General features: G+C 47.7%; 1 protein-coding gene across 3 annotated transcripts in view; it reads right to left on the bottom strand.

Moving 5' to 3' along the window:
• Positions 1 to 16942, bottom strand: part of LOC115125280 (CSC1-like protein 2) — a 142998-nt gene that overhangs the window by 23918 nt on the left and 102138 nt on the right. For all 3 annotated transcript variants that reach the window (XM_065002708.1, XM_065002710.1, XM_065002709.1), the window contains 7 exons: positions 16675 to 16828; positions 16152 to 16258; positions 15200 to 15286; positions 9567 to 9632; positions 7081 to 7243; positions 5682 to 5787; positions 375 to 542 (listed from right to left, as the gene is read on the bottom strand). In XM_065002708.1, coding sequence (XP_064858780.1) covers positions 375 to 542; positions 5682 to 5787; positions 7081 to 7243; positions 9567 to 9632; positions 15200 to 15286; positions 16152 to 16258; positions 16675 to 16828 — 851 coding nt within the window. The remainder of the gene's footprint in view (positions 1 to 374; positions 543 to 5681; positions 5788 to 7080; positions 7244 to 9566; positions 9633 to 15199; positions 15287 to 16151; positions 16259 to 16674; positions 16829 to 16942) is intronic.

Here is a 16942-nt window from a genome sequence, read left to right as displayed (position 1 = left end):
GCAAACGGTTAACTGGTTTCTCCAATCCAACAGCATTCAGGGTAAACGGTTAACTGGTTTCTCCATTCAGGGCAAACGGTTAACTGGTTTCTCCAATTTTTTTTGCAGTATTACTTTAGTGCCTTGTTGCTAATAGATGAGATTTCAGATTTTATGTTTTTATTTTTACAAATGAATTAAACATTATTTCTACATTGACATTATGGGGTATTGTGTGTAGGCCAGCTACAATTTTTAAAATCTAAATTTGATCCATTTTCAATTCAGGTTGTAACAATAAAATGTTGGATAAAGTCAAGGTGTGAACACTTTCTGAAGGCCCTGTATTTGAGACTGTTATGGCCCAGAACGGCCACTAGGTGGCGACCTCGTACCTGTGCGGAGAGTGGAGAAGAACAGGAGCCAGAAGAGACAGAGGATAGGTGCTGCCACCACCTGGTTGACGGCCCCAGAGTGGATCTTCTTGTCCAGCTTGGAGGGAAGGTAGGCATAGTACATGTTGTAGCGATCTGCCAGGTGCTTCAACAGCATGTACATCAGACCTGGAGAGAGGGAGGGGGGGAGCGGAGGGAGAGGAGAGGGAGGGGGAGCAGAGAGAGAGGAGGAGAGGGAGGGGGAGCGGAGAGAGAGGAGAGGGAGGGGGAGGGAGAGAGAGGAGAGGGAGGGGGAGAGAGAGAGGAGAGAGGGAGGGGGAGCGGAGAGAGGAGGAGAAAGGGAGGGGAGCGGAGAGAGGAGGGAGGGGGAGGAGAGAGGGAGAGGGAGCGGAGGAGAGGAGAGGGAGGGGGAGCGGAGAGAGAGGAGGGAGGGAGGAGGAGAGGAGCGGAGGGGGAGCAGGAGGGAGGGAGGGGGAGAGGAGCGGAGAGGGAGAGGGAGAGGAGAGGAGGGAGAGAGAGAGAGGGAGGGGGAGAGAGGAGAGGAGGGAGGAGGGGAGGAGAGAGAGAGAGGGAGGGGGAGCGGAGGAGCGGAGAGGGAGGGGGAGCGGAGAGGAGGAGAGGGGGAGGGGGAGAGGGAGGAGAGGGAGGGGGAGCGGAGGGAGAGGAGAGGGAGGGGGAGCGGAGGGAGAGAGGAGAGGAGGGGGAGGGAGAGAGAGGAGGGGGAGGAGAGGAGGAGAGGGAGGAGAGGGAGAGGGAGGGAGCGGAGAGGAGAGGGAGGGGGGGGGAGCGAGAGGAGAGGGAGGGGAGCGAGAGGGAGAGGAGAGGGAGGGGGAGCGGAGAGAGAGGAGAGGGAGGGGGAGGGGGAGCGGAGAGAGAGGAGAGGGAGGGGGAGCGGAGAGAGAGGAGAGGGAGGGGGGGGAGAGGGAGGAGCGGGAGAGAGAGAGAGAGGGAGGGAGGGGGGAGCGGAGAGAGAGGAGAGGGAGGGGGGGGAGCGGAGAGGAGGGGGAGCGGAGAGAGAGGAGGGGAGGGGGAGCGGAGAGAGGAGAGGGAGGGAGGGGGGGGGAGCGGAGAGAGAGGAGAGGGAGGGGGAGCGGAGAGAGAGGAGAGGGAGGGGAGGCGAGAGGGAGAGGGGAGAGGGAGGGGGAGCGGAGAGAGGGAGGGGGGAGGGAGGGGAGGGAGAGGAGAGGGAGGGGGGGAGAGAGAGGAGAGGGAGGGGGAGCGGAGGAGAGCGGAGAGAGAGGAGAGGGAGGGGGAGCGGAGAGAGAGGAGAGGGAGGGGGAGGGAGAGAGAGGAGAGGGAGGGGAGGGGGAGCGAGAGAGAGAGGAGGGAGGGGGGAGCGGAGAGAGGGGGAGAGAGGGAGGGGGCGGAGAGAGAGGGAGAGAGAGGGAGGGGGAGCGGGAGAGAGAGGAGAGGAGGAGAGGGGGGAGCGGAGGGAGAGGAGAGGGAGGGGGAGCGGAGAGAGAGGAGAGGGAGGGGGGAGCGGAGAGAGAGGGAGGGAGGGGAGGGAGAGCGGAGAGAGGGAGGGAGGGGGAGCGGAGAGAGAGGGAGGGAGGGGGAGCGGAGAGAGAGGAGGGAGGGGGAGGGGGAGCGGAGAGAGGGAGAGAGAGAGGAGAGGAGGGGGGAGCGGAGGGAGAGAGAGGAGAGGGAGGGGGAGCGGAGGGAGAGGAGAGGGGGAGGGAAGGGGGAGGGAGAGGGAGCGGAGAGAGGGGGAGCGGAGAGAGAGGGAGAGGGAGGGGGAGCGGAGAGGAGAGGAGGGGGAGAGAGAGAGGAGAGGGAGCGGAGAGAGAGGAGGGAGGGGGAGGGGAGAGGAGAGGGGAGAGGGAGAGGGAGGGGGAGCGGAGAGAGAGGAGAGGAGAGAGGGAGGGGAGGGGGATGGAGAGGAGAGAGGGAGGGGGAGCGGAGGAGAGAGGAGAGGGAGGGGGAGCGGAGAGAGAGGAGAGGGGGAGCGGAGGGGAGGAGAGGAGAGGGAGGGGAGCGGAGAGAGGAGAGGGAGGGGGGGGAGAGAGAGAGAGGGAGGGAGGGGGAGGGAGAGAGGAGGGAGGGAGGGGGAGCGGAGAGAGAGGAGAGGGAGGGGGAGCGGAGAGAGAGGAGAGGGAGGGGAGCGAGAGAGAGGAGAGGGAGGAGGAGCGGAGAGAGGAGAGGAGGGGGAGGAGAGAGAGGAGGGAGGGGGAGCGGAGAGAGAGGAGAGGGAGGGGGAGCGGAGAGAGAGGAGAGGGAGGGGGAGCGGAGGAGGGGGAGAGGGAGAGGGAGGGGGAGAGAGAGAGAGGGAGGGGGGGGAGCGAGAGAGAGAGGAGAGGGGGGAGGGGGAGCGGAGAGAGGAGAGGGAGGGGGGAGGAGAGAGGAGGCAAGGGAGGGGGAGCGGAGAGAGGAGAGGGAGGGGGAGAGGAGAGGAGAGGGGGGAGCGGAGGAGAGAGGAGAGAGAGGGAGGGAGGAGCGGAGGGAGAGGGAGGGGGGAGCGGAGAGAGGGGAGAGGGCAGAGAGAGAGGAGAGGAGAGGGGGGAGCGGAGAGAGTCAGTGGGCCTAAATACTAGCTTGTCCCTAAACCCCACTACAGGGGTCCCCTCCCCTCTTCATTTTAGAAATGGAACCTGTCCCGGGAATATTGACTGTCAGGTGATATATAACCTGCTAGTCAGGTGATAACCAACTAGTCAGGTGATAAATAACCTACTAGTCAGGTGATAAATAACCTACTAGTCAGGTGATAAATAACCTACTAGTCAGGTGATATATAACCTACTAGTCAGGTGATAAATAACCTACTAGTCAGGTGATATATAACCTACTAGTCAGGTGATAAATAACCTACTAGTCAGGTGATAAATAACCTACTAGTCAGGTGATATATAACCTACTAGTCAGGTGATAAATAACCTACTAGTCAGGTGATATATAACCTACTAGTCAGGTGATATATAACCTACTAGTCAGGTGATAAATAACCTACTAGTCAGGTGATATATAACCTACTAGTCAGGTGATAAATACCCTACTAGTCAGGTGATAAATACCCTACTAGTCAGGTGATAAATAACCTACTAGTCAGGTGATAACCTACAAGAAATATTCCCGGGACACACACATATTTTAGCTACCAAAGCTTTGGGAAAGCCATCCCAGTGCATAAAGCCGCCCAGTGGGCACACTACGTCATTCCAATGTGGATAATTGGGTTTTATTTGGTTGATACATTGATGAATGAGATTACAACCTATGATCAAACATTCAAAAAGACAGCCAAAAGTTGGTAGATATCCCAACGTGTTCCCACTATGTTTACTATGTATTCCAACCGGAAAAACAACGTCTGATTTGTGGTTTAGTTGTCACCTAAATATGTTATCACTGCGCTTTGAACCGTAAAAAAAAAAAAAGAAAAGCATAACCAAATTGAAATGTGATTGTCAGATATTTATACAACGAAACATAACGTTTTATCACTGTGCTTCGTCTCAGAGCACAACCCAACGACCTGGATTGCAACTGAGATTTAATTCAAGATGATTAAATCAAATGGTGAAGATCCCCGCGGACAAGAGACCGCTGAACACGTACGCTCTCTGTGATGTCATAAGAGAACATAGAATGTTGAGGTGACAATAACAATACAAGGTGGAATGTTACATTCCTTTGAGAGAACATAGAATGTTGAGGTGACAATAACAATACAAGGTGGAATGTTACATTCCTTTGAGAGAACATAGAATGTTGAGGTGACAATAACAATACAAGGTGGAATGTTACATTCCTTTGAGAGAACATAGAATGTTGAGGTGACAATAACAATACAAGGTGGAATGTTACATTCCTTTGAGAGAACATAGAATGTTGAGGTGACAATAACAATACAAGGTGGAATGTTACATTCCTTTGAGAGAACATAGAATGTTGAGGTGACAATAACAATACAAGGTGGAATGTTACATTCCTTTGAGAGAACATAGAATGTTGAGGTGACAATAACAATACAAGGTGGAATGTTACATTCCTTTGAGAGAACATAGAATGTTGAGGTGACAATAGCAATACAAGGTGGAATGTTACATTCCTTTGAGAGAACATAGAATGTTACATTCGTTTGTAAGAGAGCCTTAACGTTTAGGCTCTCTGCTGTGTTTACAAAAGTTATATTGAATAGTGTTTGATTGACAACGCAAACCAAACATAGACATTTAAAGGAGATCCCATCTACTGATTGGCTAGTTCCATCTGTGCCACTGAGTCTGCCTTGAATTCACGTCTGTCTACAAATGAATAATTGATATGTGGGATCCACTTCGCCATTTCAAGTTAAAGGATAGGACTCAATTCAATCAAACTTTAAATCCAGTTTGAATCCATTTTGATTTGATTGAGTCATATTCTTTATGTATGGTGTATTTTAGATCAATCCTGGGTCCAATTATAACAACAGCTGTTTATGACTCCTTAAACTCATATATAGGCCTAAATAGCATTATTGATGATATAATTGATCAAGTATGGGTATATTTAATGTGCTCTCTTGAACCTACCCTTTGGAATAACGTTGATAGCAACAGTGAATCTGTTAAGTGGAGATTTCCTCAACAACATATCTCAACATAGCACATTGGTAACAGCCTAGAGTTTTGTTCTTCTTATAGTGGATATTACGGTGAAGATCTGATATTGTTTCAAAGGTACAAATTCAATATATTTTATACAAGGTTTGTCTATGTTGAAAATGGATTACCATGACGACTTAACCCCCGTGGTTGAAATGTCATCTGCAAATCAATAGTTGATGACTATATTTTCTTCCATGTTGATTTAACCCCTCTGTGCCCAGTGTGCAGTTAGTAACAATACATCACCTCACTAAACCAGTTAGTAACAGTACATCACCTCACTAAACCAGTTAGTAACAGTACATCACCTCACTAAACCAGTTAGTAACAGTACATCACCTCACTAAACCAGTTAGTAACAGTACATCACCTCACTAAACCAGTTAGTAACAATACATCACCTCACTAAACCAGTTAGTAACAATACATCACCTCACTAAACCAGTTAGTAACAATACATCACCTCACTAAACCAGTTAGTAACAGTACATCACCTCACTAAACCAGTTAGTAACAGTACATCACCTCACTAAACCAGTTAGTAACAATACATCACCTCACTAAACCAGTTAGTAACAGTACATCACCTCACTAAACCAGTTAGTAACAGTACATCACCTCACTAAACCAGTTAGTAACAATACATCACCTCACTAAACCAGTTAGTAACAGTACATCACCTCACTAAACCAGTTAGTAACCGTGGATCTCAGCTCACCGAAGGGGACGATGATTGGACAGGTGATGCTGTATGTCATGACCACAGTGAAGACGCACATCATCCAGGCATAGGCCGCCCCGAACTGGAACTCATAGGCCTGGTGCTGCAGAGCATAGAAATAGAGTTATAGAACTGGTGCTGCAGAGCATAGAAATAGAGTTATAGAACTGGAACTCATAGGCCTGGTGCTACAGAGCATAGAAATAGAGTTATAGAACTGTAACTCATACGCCTGGTGCTGCAGAGCATAGAAAGAGAGTTATAGAACTGGAACTCATAGGCCTGGTGCTGCAGAGCATAGAAATAGAGTTATAGAACTGGAACTCATACGCCTGGTGCTGCAGAGCATAGAAAGAGAGCTATAGAACTGGAACTCATACGCCTGGTGCTGCAGAGCATAGAAAGAGAGTTATAGAACTGGAACTCATAGGCCTGGTGCTGCAGAGCATAGAAAGAGAGTTATAGAACTGGAACTCATATGCCTGGTGCTGCAGAGCATAGAAATAGAGTTATAGAACTGGAACTCATACGCCTGGTGCTACAGAGCATAGAAATAGAGTTATAGAACTGGAACTCATACGCCTGGTGCTACAGAGCATAGAAATAGAGTTATAGAACTGGAACTGATACGCCTGGTGCTGCAGAGCATAGAAATAGAGTTATAGAACTGGAACTCACATTAACAGGAGGATAATTATTATATGTCCTTAGGGAAGCTTAAGTTCAACAAAAGCATAGCTTGCCTGGGTTGGGGTTCATTCCATTTCAACACAGTCAATTCAGGAAGTAAATTGAAATTTCCTCGTTGCTCTGCTCATTGAAATGTCAATTTTCTTCCTGAATTGACTGGTTTTAAATGTATTTGACCCTGACCCAGTAGCACAGTGTTCCCCAACCCTGGTTCTCCAGGAGACCCAACAGTACAACCCGGAGGACCAGGGTTGGGGAACACTGCAGTAACATATAACCAGAGAGGAAGAGGCGAAGTGAGAGAATTGACTCCGCCCCAAAATCTGTCCACATGAAAATACAGCGTTAACCAGAGGAAGTGGGGATTTTATGTATGGAGGTCATTGAGTGTCGTATTTGGTCAACATAAAATGTAATTGCTAATTTGCAACGTGAGGCTTATTTGATCGAATAGAAGTTGTGTGATGTTTAGGTTGTTACGAATGTACTGATTTAAGTGGACGAATGTGGCATTCTGGCAACTTTGACAAAAAATATTTTGTGTTTTATGCCGGACATTTATTCCCATTATTAGAGCGGTCAGTCGACTATCTTGTCAGTCCATTGATAATCTTTGATATAACTATTTTCATCCAACAAGTGATGTAGTTTATGAGATTGAATAACTGAGGTCTTCTTGACCACCAGGTGGCGCTCCTCTACTCACCCTCTTGACGTTGCGTCTCTCGGCAGCAGAGCGAGCCAGACACAGCCGGGTCATATACATGAGCAGACCAGGGATCCTCAGCAGATCCATGGCGTTACCGATGAACGCCGACGCGATGACATAGTTCACAAAGAACGCCCCGTTGTCAGGCAGGAACACACACCTGGGGTGGGTGGGGAGACAGGAAATGACATCGCAACAATAACATTTTTCACACTACAGTGCCAACCAGAACCACACTACGGTGGATTGGATTTGTTCTGTTCTCATTGCAGCATGGTTTCTGAAGAGACGTGGGACACGTAACCAGGCCCGGCCCAGTACGGGTCGGGACAACAGTGTGAAAGGGGGATATGATAGACTTACTCCCTCCTAAATGACTATCCTAACCCCAAAGCAAACAGCCAGTTCCATAAGGACACCATATGATGAGAGAACATGGAAGCTGTTCTGATTGGTCCAGAGGAGATCATTGTTACCTGACAAGGTAGGGCTAAGATAAGAACCACTACGTTAGACTATGAGGTGGGGTAAAGACAGGATATTACATCACAACAACAATATTACTCACTGAATCTCAGACCCTATACACTCTGGATCTGAGAAGATTGAATAGGTGTGGTAACTCATTCTAACCCTGCTGGCCAGGTGTGGTAACTCATTCTAACCCTGCTGGCCAGGTGTGGTAACTCATTCTAGTCCTGCTGGCCAGGTGTGGTAACTCATTCTAGTCCTGCTGGCCAGGTGTGGTAACTCATTCTATCCCTGCTGGCCAGGTGTGGTAACTCATTCTATCCCTGCTGGCCAGGTGTGGTAACTCATTCTAACCCTGCTGGCCAGGTGTGGTAACTCATTCTAACCCTGCTGGCCAGGTGTGGTAACTCATTCTAGTCCTGCTGGCCAGGTGTGGTAACTCATTCTAACCCTGCTGGCCAGGTGTGGTAACTCATTCTATCCCTGCTGGCCACATTCTATCCCTGCTGGCCAGGTGTGGTCATTCTAACCCTGCTGGCCAGGTGTGGTAACTCATAACCCTCTGGCCAGGTGTGGTAACTCATTCCTGCTGGCCAGGTGTGGTAACTCATTGGCCAGGTGTGGTAACTCATTCTCCCTGCTGGCCAGGTGTGGTAACTCATTCTAACTGGCCATTAACTCATTCTAGTCCTGCTGGCCAGGTGTGGTAACTCATTCTATCCCTGCTGGCCATGGTAACTCAACCCTGCTGGCCAGGTGTGGTAACTCATTCTAGTCCTGCTGGCCAGGTGTGGTAACTCATTCTATCCCTGCTGGCCAGGTGTGGTAACTCATTCTAACCCTGCTGGCCAGGTGTGGTAACTCATTCTAACCCTGCTGGCCAGGTGTGGTAACTCATTCTAACCCTGCTGGCCAGGTGTGGTAACTCATTCTAGTCCTGCTGGCCAGGTGTGGTAACTCATTCTAACCCTGCTGGCCAGGTGTGGTAACTCATTCTATCCCTGCTGGCCAGGTGTGGTAACTCATTCTAGTCCTGCTGGAAACCAGCAGCATTCCGGACCTCGTGGGGTAAGATTAAAATACCCCTGGCTAGGCCGCTAGGGGGTCAGCCCTTCCTAAAAGACGACACTAAACAGATTAAAATACCCCTGGCTAGGCTGCTAGGGGTTCAGCCCTTCCTAAAAGAAGACACTAAACAGATTAAAATACCCCTGGCTAGGCTGCTAGGGGTTCAGCCCTTCCTAAAGACGACACTAAACTAACAGATTAAAATACCCCTGGCTAGGCTGCTAGGGGTTCAGCCCTTCCTAAAAGACGACACTAAACTAACCGATTAAAATACCTCTGGCTAGGCTGCTAGGGGGTCAGCCCTTCCTAAAGACGACACTAAACAGATTAAAATACCCCTGGCTAGGCTGCTAGGGGTTCAGCCCTTCCTAAAAGACGACACTAAACAGATTAAAATACCCCTGGCTAGGCTGCTAGGGGTTCAGCCCTTCCTAAAAGACGACACTAAACAGATTAAAATACCCCTGGCTAGGCTGCTAGGGGTTCAGCCCTTCCTAAAAGACGACACTAAACTAACAGCTAGTTCCATAAGGGACACATCAGAGAATATGGAAGCTGTTCTGACTGTACGTAAATTGAAAGACAGATCATTGTTACAAGCGGCACTAAGATATGACTGGTAACTTTTACATTATGAGCCAGAAACAATTTAGAAAATATCATTCTGAGGCTGATAGGCAAGTCTCATTCATCCAAAGTAATGTCTTGTGACTGACAGTGTGGTCAAATCCATCAACTGTATTTTTATTAAAGCACTTTAAAAAATATATGTTTTTTTATACATCAGACGATGTCACAATGTGCTTATACAGACAGCCGGCCTAAAACGCCAAACAGCAAGCAATGCAGATGTAGAGGGTACGGTGGCTAGAAGAAAAAAAAACCTCTCTAGACGCCAGGAACCTAGGAATACATTTGGTGAGGAACTAGGAACTGCTACTTACTCAAACCTCACGGCAGCGTCAGCCAGGAAGCGCTTGTCAAACAGCCATCGGAAGAAAACGTCCAGACTGGAAGGAAGAAGGAAACAGTTCTCAGAGTGACGAGGTGGTTGACGATTGGATTAGAGCAGGGGTGTCAAAGTCAAATGGACGGAGGGCCAAATAAAAAAATCAGCTACAAGACGAGGGCCGGACTGTTCGAATGTTCATTGAAAAATTTTTAAATGACGCATATAGTCTAGTGAACCTAATTGAACCTACTGAAAACCTAACAAATATATTACAATATGATCAGATAAATAAAGCAATATTTTCTTATGGCTCTGTCAGTAATCTTTAATTTTCAACAGACACAAAAGACAAATTTCCTTTATATAAATATCCCCATAACATGAACATTAAATGAAAGAAACCGGTATTCAAGGCACCATCAGTAGACTATATTTTCTATTTTAGCAAAAGTGGGCTAAATTTACTTCAAAGAAAAAACAATAATAGCAATTTTCTATCATCCACTCAACTGAAATATTTTTAAAATATAATTGGATTGAAATACAAAAAAATAAAGTGCAAAAATCTATTAATCAAAAACAACACTTTGTTTAAGGAGAAGTAACATGCAGTGAAAACAAATATTAAATTTTAACTTTTAAACTTGAACTGAGTAAAAACTCTAAATATGTGATTGCACAGTAATGTTCACTTGTTTGAGGTTGAGGGTGATACTTGGTGGTGTCCCATCTTTTCCACAAGTTCATCAATGTTCGGGGTAAGGCTCTGAGCTGAAGAAATCCTCAGAATTGAGTGGAGGTGTTCAGCAGTAAGTCGACTTCTGTGTGATGTTTTGTTCAGGTTCATCAAAGAAAACAGTTGTTCACACAGGTATGTGCTGCCAAACATAGACAACGTTTGAGCAGCCTGGATGCGCAGCTGGGGCATTGTGCCGGGAGGAAACGGGCGAACTCCGCAGCACCCACTGCCGCATATTTTGCCCTCAGTGCATCATTGCATTGGAGGTCAATCAACTCCATTTGGAGGTTTGGTGGTGAGCTTTCCACGTCAACAGCAAATGGGTTACCGAGCAGTTCCAACCTGCTTTTTTGTGCTTCAAAGTCAGCAAATCGGCGTCGAAAGTCAGCGGCAAGCATACCTATTTTATCAGCCAACTGTGTGCTCGGGAACGCACTGGTAGAGAGCTTCTCTTTCATGGTCTGGCAGCTGGGAAAGTGGCTCAAATTTTCTTTCCGCATCTGCGTCTCCCACAGAGTCAGTTTGGTTTTAAATGCCTTCACTGTACTGTACATATCAGAGATGACACGATCCCGACCCTGCAGCTGCAAGTTTATTGCATTCAGATGACTCGTAATGTCACACAGAAAAGCCATTTCACACAGAAACATTTCGTCTCGGAGTTGTGTTGTGTCTTTCCCTTTGCTGTCCAAGAACAGACAAATCTCCTCACGAAGCTCGAAACATCTTTGAAGCACCTTTCCCTGGCTTAGCCATCGCACCTCTGTGTGATAAGGCAAATCACCATGCTCCGTTTCTAACTCCGTCAGAAATGCCTTGAACTGGCGGTGATTCAAACCTTTGGCTCTGATAAAGTTAACTGTGCGCGTGATGATGCTCATTACATGCTCCATTTTCAAGGCTTTACCGCACAACGCTTCCTGGTGTATGATACAATGATAAGCTGTCAGCTCACCTGTCACGTTTTCCTCTTGCATCTTTTCCCGTATCTTCGCCACCAGTCCGCTCCTGTGTCCACACATCGCAGGTGCTCCGTCGGTTGTCAAACCCACGAGTTTTTCCCAAGGCAGCTCCATCTCATTTACACATCTTGACACCTCTTCATACAAATCATGCCCCGTAGTTGTGCCATGCATAGGACGTAAAGCCAAAAACTCCTCTGTCACGCTTAGGTTGGAGTCCACTCCGCGGATTAAAATTGACAACTGGGCAATGTCAGAAATGTCGGTGCTCTCATCCACAGCCAAGGAATATGCAATAAAATCTTTTCCTTTTTCACAAGCTGCTCTTTTAGATTGATGGACAACTGGTCTACTCTCTCGGCAATGGTGTTTCTGCTCAGACTCACATTTAAAAAGAGTTGCCTTTTTTCTGGGCAAACTTCGTCACAAACTTTAATCATGCAGTTTTTGATGAAATCCCCTCCGTAAATGGCCGGGCTGATTTAGCGATCTCTTCTGCCAAAATAAAACTGGCCTTGACAGCAGCCTGGCCTTGTGATTTGGCTTTTTTGAACAGAGCCTGTCGAGATTTGAGGCCTCGTTTTAATTCCTCTGCCTTTTGTAGCCTTTGTTCCATGTCCATATTCTTGTTTTTGTCCGCGTGTTTCGTTTCATAATGTCGTCTCAGATTATACTCTTTCAGTACCGCCACACTTTCTCCACACAGAAGACACACAGGTTTTCCAGCTACCTTCGTGAACATATACTCCGACTCCCACCTTGTTTGAAACCCCCGGTTCTCAGTATCCACCTTCCGTTTTGCCATTTTTGATGGGTATCTGAAAGTTAATTTTACTGTGATGCTGACGACTGCTGTGCCAATAAATATTGAAATGAAGCAGCCTACTGCTCGGTGCGTCACCTTTGCATTGTGGGAAATGTAGTATTGGTGCGTGTAAAAGATCTGCGGGCTGCCGGCTTGCTGCGGGCCGGTTCTAATAATAAATCAAGATCATCCCAGGGGCCGTAAAAAACCTTCTTGCGGGCCGGATGTGGCCCGCGGGCCTTGACTCTGACATATGTGGATTAGAGACTCCATGACTGAGAATGGGATCATAAAGGGACAGTTTCCTGCACCCAGATTAAGGCTAGTGAACCCAGATTAAGGCTTGTGAACCCAGATTAAGGCTAGTGAACCCAGATTAAGGTGAGTGAACCCAGATTAAGGCCAGTGAACCCAGATTAAGGCTAGTGAACCCAGATTAAGGCTAGTGAACCCAGATTAAGGCGAGTGAACCCAGATTCAGGCGAGTGAACCCAGATTATGGCCAGTGAACCCAGATTAAGGCCAGTGAACCCAGATTCAGGCTAGTGAACCCAGATTAAGGCTAATGAACCCAGATTAAGGCGAGTGAACCCAGATTATGGCCAGTGAACCCAGATTAAGGCCAGTAAACCCAGATTAAGGCTAGTGAACCCAGATTCAGGCTAGTGAACCCAGATTAAGGCTAATGAACCCAGATTAAGGCGAGTGAACCCAGATTAAGGCGAGTGAACCCAGATTAAGGCTAGTGAACCCAGATTAAGGCCAGTGAACCCAGATTAAGGCCAGTGAACCCATATTAAGGCTAGTGAACCCAGATTAAGGCTAGTGAACCCAGATTAAGGCTAGTGATGGGCTCCATTGAGAGTGTCCGCATTCAGTGGGGTGTCCGCCCTCAGAATGGAAGGTTGGGAGTTCGATCCCTGGCAGAGTCATACCAAAGACAATTTAAAAATATATGTATACAGTTGAAATCAGAAGTTTACATACACTTTAGCCAAATACGTTTAAAAAAATCCAGAAAATCACATTGTAGGATTTTTAATGAATTTATTTGCAAATTATGGTGGAAAATAAGTATTTGGTCACCTACAAACAAGCAAGATTTCTGGCTCTCACAGACCGGTTACTTCTTCTTTAAGAGGCTCTTCTGTCCTCCACTCGTTACCTGTATTAATGGCACCTGTTTGAACTTGTTATTAGTATAAAAGACACCTGTCCACAACCTCAAACATTCACAATCCAAACTCCACTATGGCCAAGACCAAAGAGCTGTCAAAGGACATCAGAAACAAAATTGTACACATGTACCAGGCTGGGAAGACTGAATCTGCAATAGGTAAGCAGCTTGGTTTGAAGAAATCAATTGTGGTAGCAATTATTTGGAAATGGAAGACATACAAGACCACTGATAATCTCCCTCGATCTGGGGCTCCACGCAAGATCTCACCCCGTGGAGTCAAAATGATCACAAGAACGGTGAGCAAAAATCCCAGAACCACATGGGGGGACCTGCAGAGAGCCTGGAACCAAAGTAACAAAGCCTACCATCAGTAACACACTACGCCGCCAGGGACTCAAATCCTGCAGTGCCAGACGTGTCCCCCTGCTTAAGCCAGTACATGTCCAGGTCCGTCTGAAGTTTGCTAGAGACCATTTGGATGATCCAGAAGAAGATTGGGAGAATGTCATATGGTCAGATGAAACCAAAATATAACTTTTTGGTAAAAACTCAACTCGTCGTGTTTGGAGGACAAAGAATGCTGAGTTGCATCCAAAGAACACCATACCTACTGTGAAGCATGGGGGTGGAAACATCATGCTTTGGGGCTGTTTTTCTGCAAAGGGACCAGGACGACTGATCCGTGTAAAGGAAAGAATGAATGGGGCCATGTATTGTGAGATTTTGAGTGAAAACCTCCTTCCATCAGCAAGGGCATTGAAGATGAAACGTCTTTCAGCATGACAATGATCCCAAACACACCGCCCGGGCAACGAAGGAGTGGCTTCGTAAGAAGCATTTCAAGGTCCTGGAGTGGCCTAGCCAGTCTCCAGATCTCAACCCCATAGAAAATCTTTGGAGGGAGTTGAAAGTCCGTGTTGCCCAGCAACAGCCCCAAAACCTCACTGCTCTAGAGGAGATCTGCATGGAGGAATGGGCCAAAATACCAGCAATAGTGTGTGAAAACCTTGTGAGGACTTACAGAAAACATTTGACCCCTGTTATATACCCTTTGTTGGCAATGACCAAGTATTGAGATAAACTTTTGTTATTGACCAAATACTTATTTCCACCATAATTTGCAAATAAATTAATTAAAAATCCTACAATGTGATTTTCTGGATTTTTTTTTCTTCTCATTTTGTCTGTCATAGTTGAAGTGTACCTATGATGAAAATTACAGGCCTCTGTCATCTTTTTAAGTGGGAGAACTTGCACAATTGGTGGCTGACCCCACTGTATATACAGTATAAGAAGGTAGCACAGGGTTGGTACTTAATGGAGGGAAATGTGTCTGTGATTATTAACTATACATTTAACAAAACTGTTGCACCTACAAACTTATTCAGTCCAAATGGATCTAAATGTCACATTACGGACTCTGTAGCCTCTGACTCTGTAGCCTCTGACTCTGTAGCCTCTGACTCTGTAGCCTCTGACTCTGTAGCCTCTGTAGCCTCTGTAGCCTCTGACTCTGTAGCCTCTGACTCTGTAGCCTCTGTAGCCTCGGACTCTGTAGCCTCTGTAGCCTCGGACTCTGTGGACTCTGTAGCCTCTGTAGCCTCGGACTCTGTGGACTCTGTAGCCTCTGTAGCCTCGGACTCTGTAGCCTCTGTAGCCTCGGACTCTGTAGCCTCTGTAGCCTCGGACTCTGTAGCCTCTGTAGCCTCGGACTCTGTAGCCTCGTTTTAATACGACGTCTTTAAGCAAGGTTAGGGCAAAAAAACTTTGTCTGACAAACCTAATGCTAACGACCCTGTCCAAAAATCCGTTATAGTGGTTCTCGGTAACGGCTGGACGGATCCTGACGAGATGCGGGGGGAGTGTGTTGTGCACCTCCAATCAAATTGATATCCCAATTTAAAAATGTTCATGGGACAATAATGAAGACGTGTAGTACCTGCTGAGTCCTAGAGAGGGCAGCAGTAAGACCATGAAGATGAGGAAGGTGTAACATTTATGCATTGTGGTCCTGTTCTCTCCAGACCTAATTAGAATACACGGAAAAATCAACATTACCCACATTACACATTGACAAATACAGAATACAAGAGCTATCCGGTCTAAGTAGGTTAGCCAAGGTCCCAGATCAGTTTGTGCTGGTTTTGCCAACTCCTACATAGTGACAAACAGATCTGGGACCAGACGTGTTAGATACACAGTAGAAAAGATCAACATTTACTATGTGTGTGTGTGAGTGGTACCGTGTCCAGTGTGTGTGTGAGTGGTACCGTGTCCAGTGTGAGTGGTACCGTGTCCAGTGTGTGTGTGAGGGGTACCGTGTCCAGTGTGTGTGAGGGGTACCGTGTCCAGTGTGTGTGAGTGGTACCGTGTCCAGTGGGTGTGGTACCGTGTCCAGTCTGTGTGTGAGTGGTACCGTGTCCAGTGTGTGTGAGTGGTACCGTGTCCAGTGTGTGTGAGTGGTACCGTGTCCAGTGTGTGTGAGGGGTACCGTGTCCAGTGTGTGTGAGGGGTACCGTATCCAGTGTGTGTGAGTGGTACCGTGTCCAGTCTGTGTGTGAGTGTTACCGTGTCCAGTGTGTGTGGTACCGTGTCCAGTGTGTGTGGTACCGTGTCCAGTGTGTGTGTGTGGTACCGTGTCCAGTGTGTGTGAGTGGTACCGTGTCCAGTGTGTGTGAGTGGTACCGTGTCCAGTGTGTGTGGTACCGTGTCCAGTGTGTGTGAGGGGTACCGTGTCCAGTGTGTGTGTGAGTGGTACCGTGTCCAGTGTGTGTGTGAGTGGTACCGTGTCCAGTGTGTGTGTGAGTGGTACCGTGTCCAGTGTGTGTGTGAGTGGTACCGTGTCCAGTGTGTGTGTGAGTGGTACCGTGTCCAGTGTGTGTGAGGGGTACCGTGTCCAGTGGGCCTCGAAGAAGGCAGAGTAGTACACGATGGTGGGTAGCAGGGCGGAGAAGGCCCACAGCAGCAGGGTGGGGAAGAACTGAGTCACGATGGGGTTCTGGAGGAGGAGAGGAAGAGGGAAGAGGAAGAGGGAGGAGGAAGAGGAAGAGGGAGGAGGAGGATGAGAAGAGAAGGAGAGGTAGAAAGGGAGGAGGGAAAAATTGAAGATCAAGGTGAACAGTTAAGGTTAGGAATAGTACACAGATGAATGCCCTTTTCCCACTATAGTGTCAACCAAACCGTAGTCTGCTGGCTCTGATAGTTCCAGCACAGTGGTTGTGTAACCAGGCCAGTGCAGTACAGCTTGGCTTGAAAAGGGTCAAACTGAGGCTGTCTCCCAAATAGGACTTTATTTGTTTATATAGTGCACTAAATAGGGAATAGGGTGCCATAATAGGGAATAAAGTGCCATTTGAAACGCCGTCTTATGGTCGACCTCCTGAGCTTCACTAAGAGAGGTCAAAGGTGACTCACGTTGAGGTACTCGACAGGCTTGGTGACGTTGAACTTGTCCATGGTGGAGATGATGATGGCAGGGGTTGTGAGGAAGAAGAGGAGGAGGAAGAGGATACAGTTGATGATGAAGCATCTCAGCCACCAGGGGAACCCTCCTACTGACAGATGCTCCCTGGGAGAAACATGAAGACAGGTCAATCAATCAATCACCAGGGGAATCCAGATGCTCCCTGGGAGAAACATGAAGACAGGTCAATCAATCAATCACCAGGGGAATCCAGATGCT

This window comes from Oncorhynchus nerka, linkage group LG16 (assembly GCF_034236695.1).
Source record: "Oncorhynchus nerka isolate Pitt River linkage group LG16, Oner_Uvic_2.0, whole genome shotgun sequence".
NCBI lineage: Eukaryota > Metazoa > Chordata > Actinopteri > Salmoniformes > Salmonidae > Oncorhynchus > Oncorhynchus nerka.
Note: the sequence above shows the minus strand (reverse complement) of the source record. Positions and strands in the feature narration are given on the sequence as shown.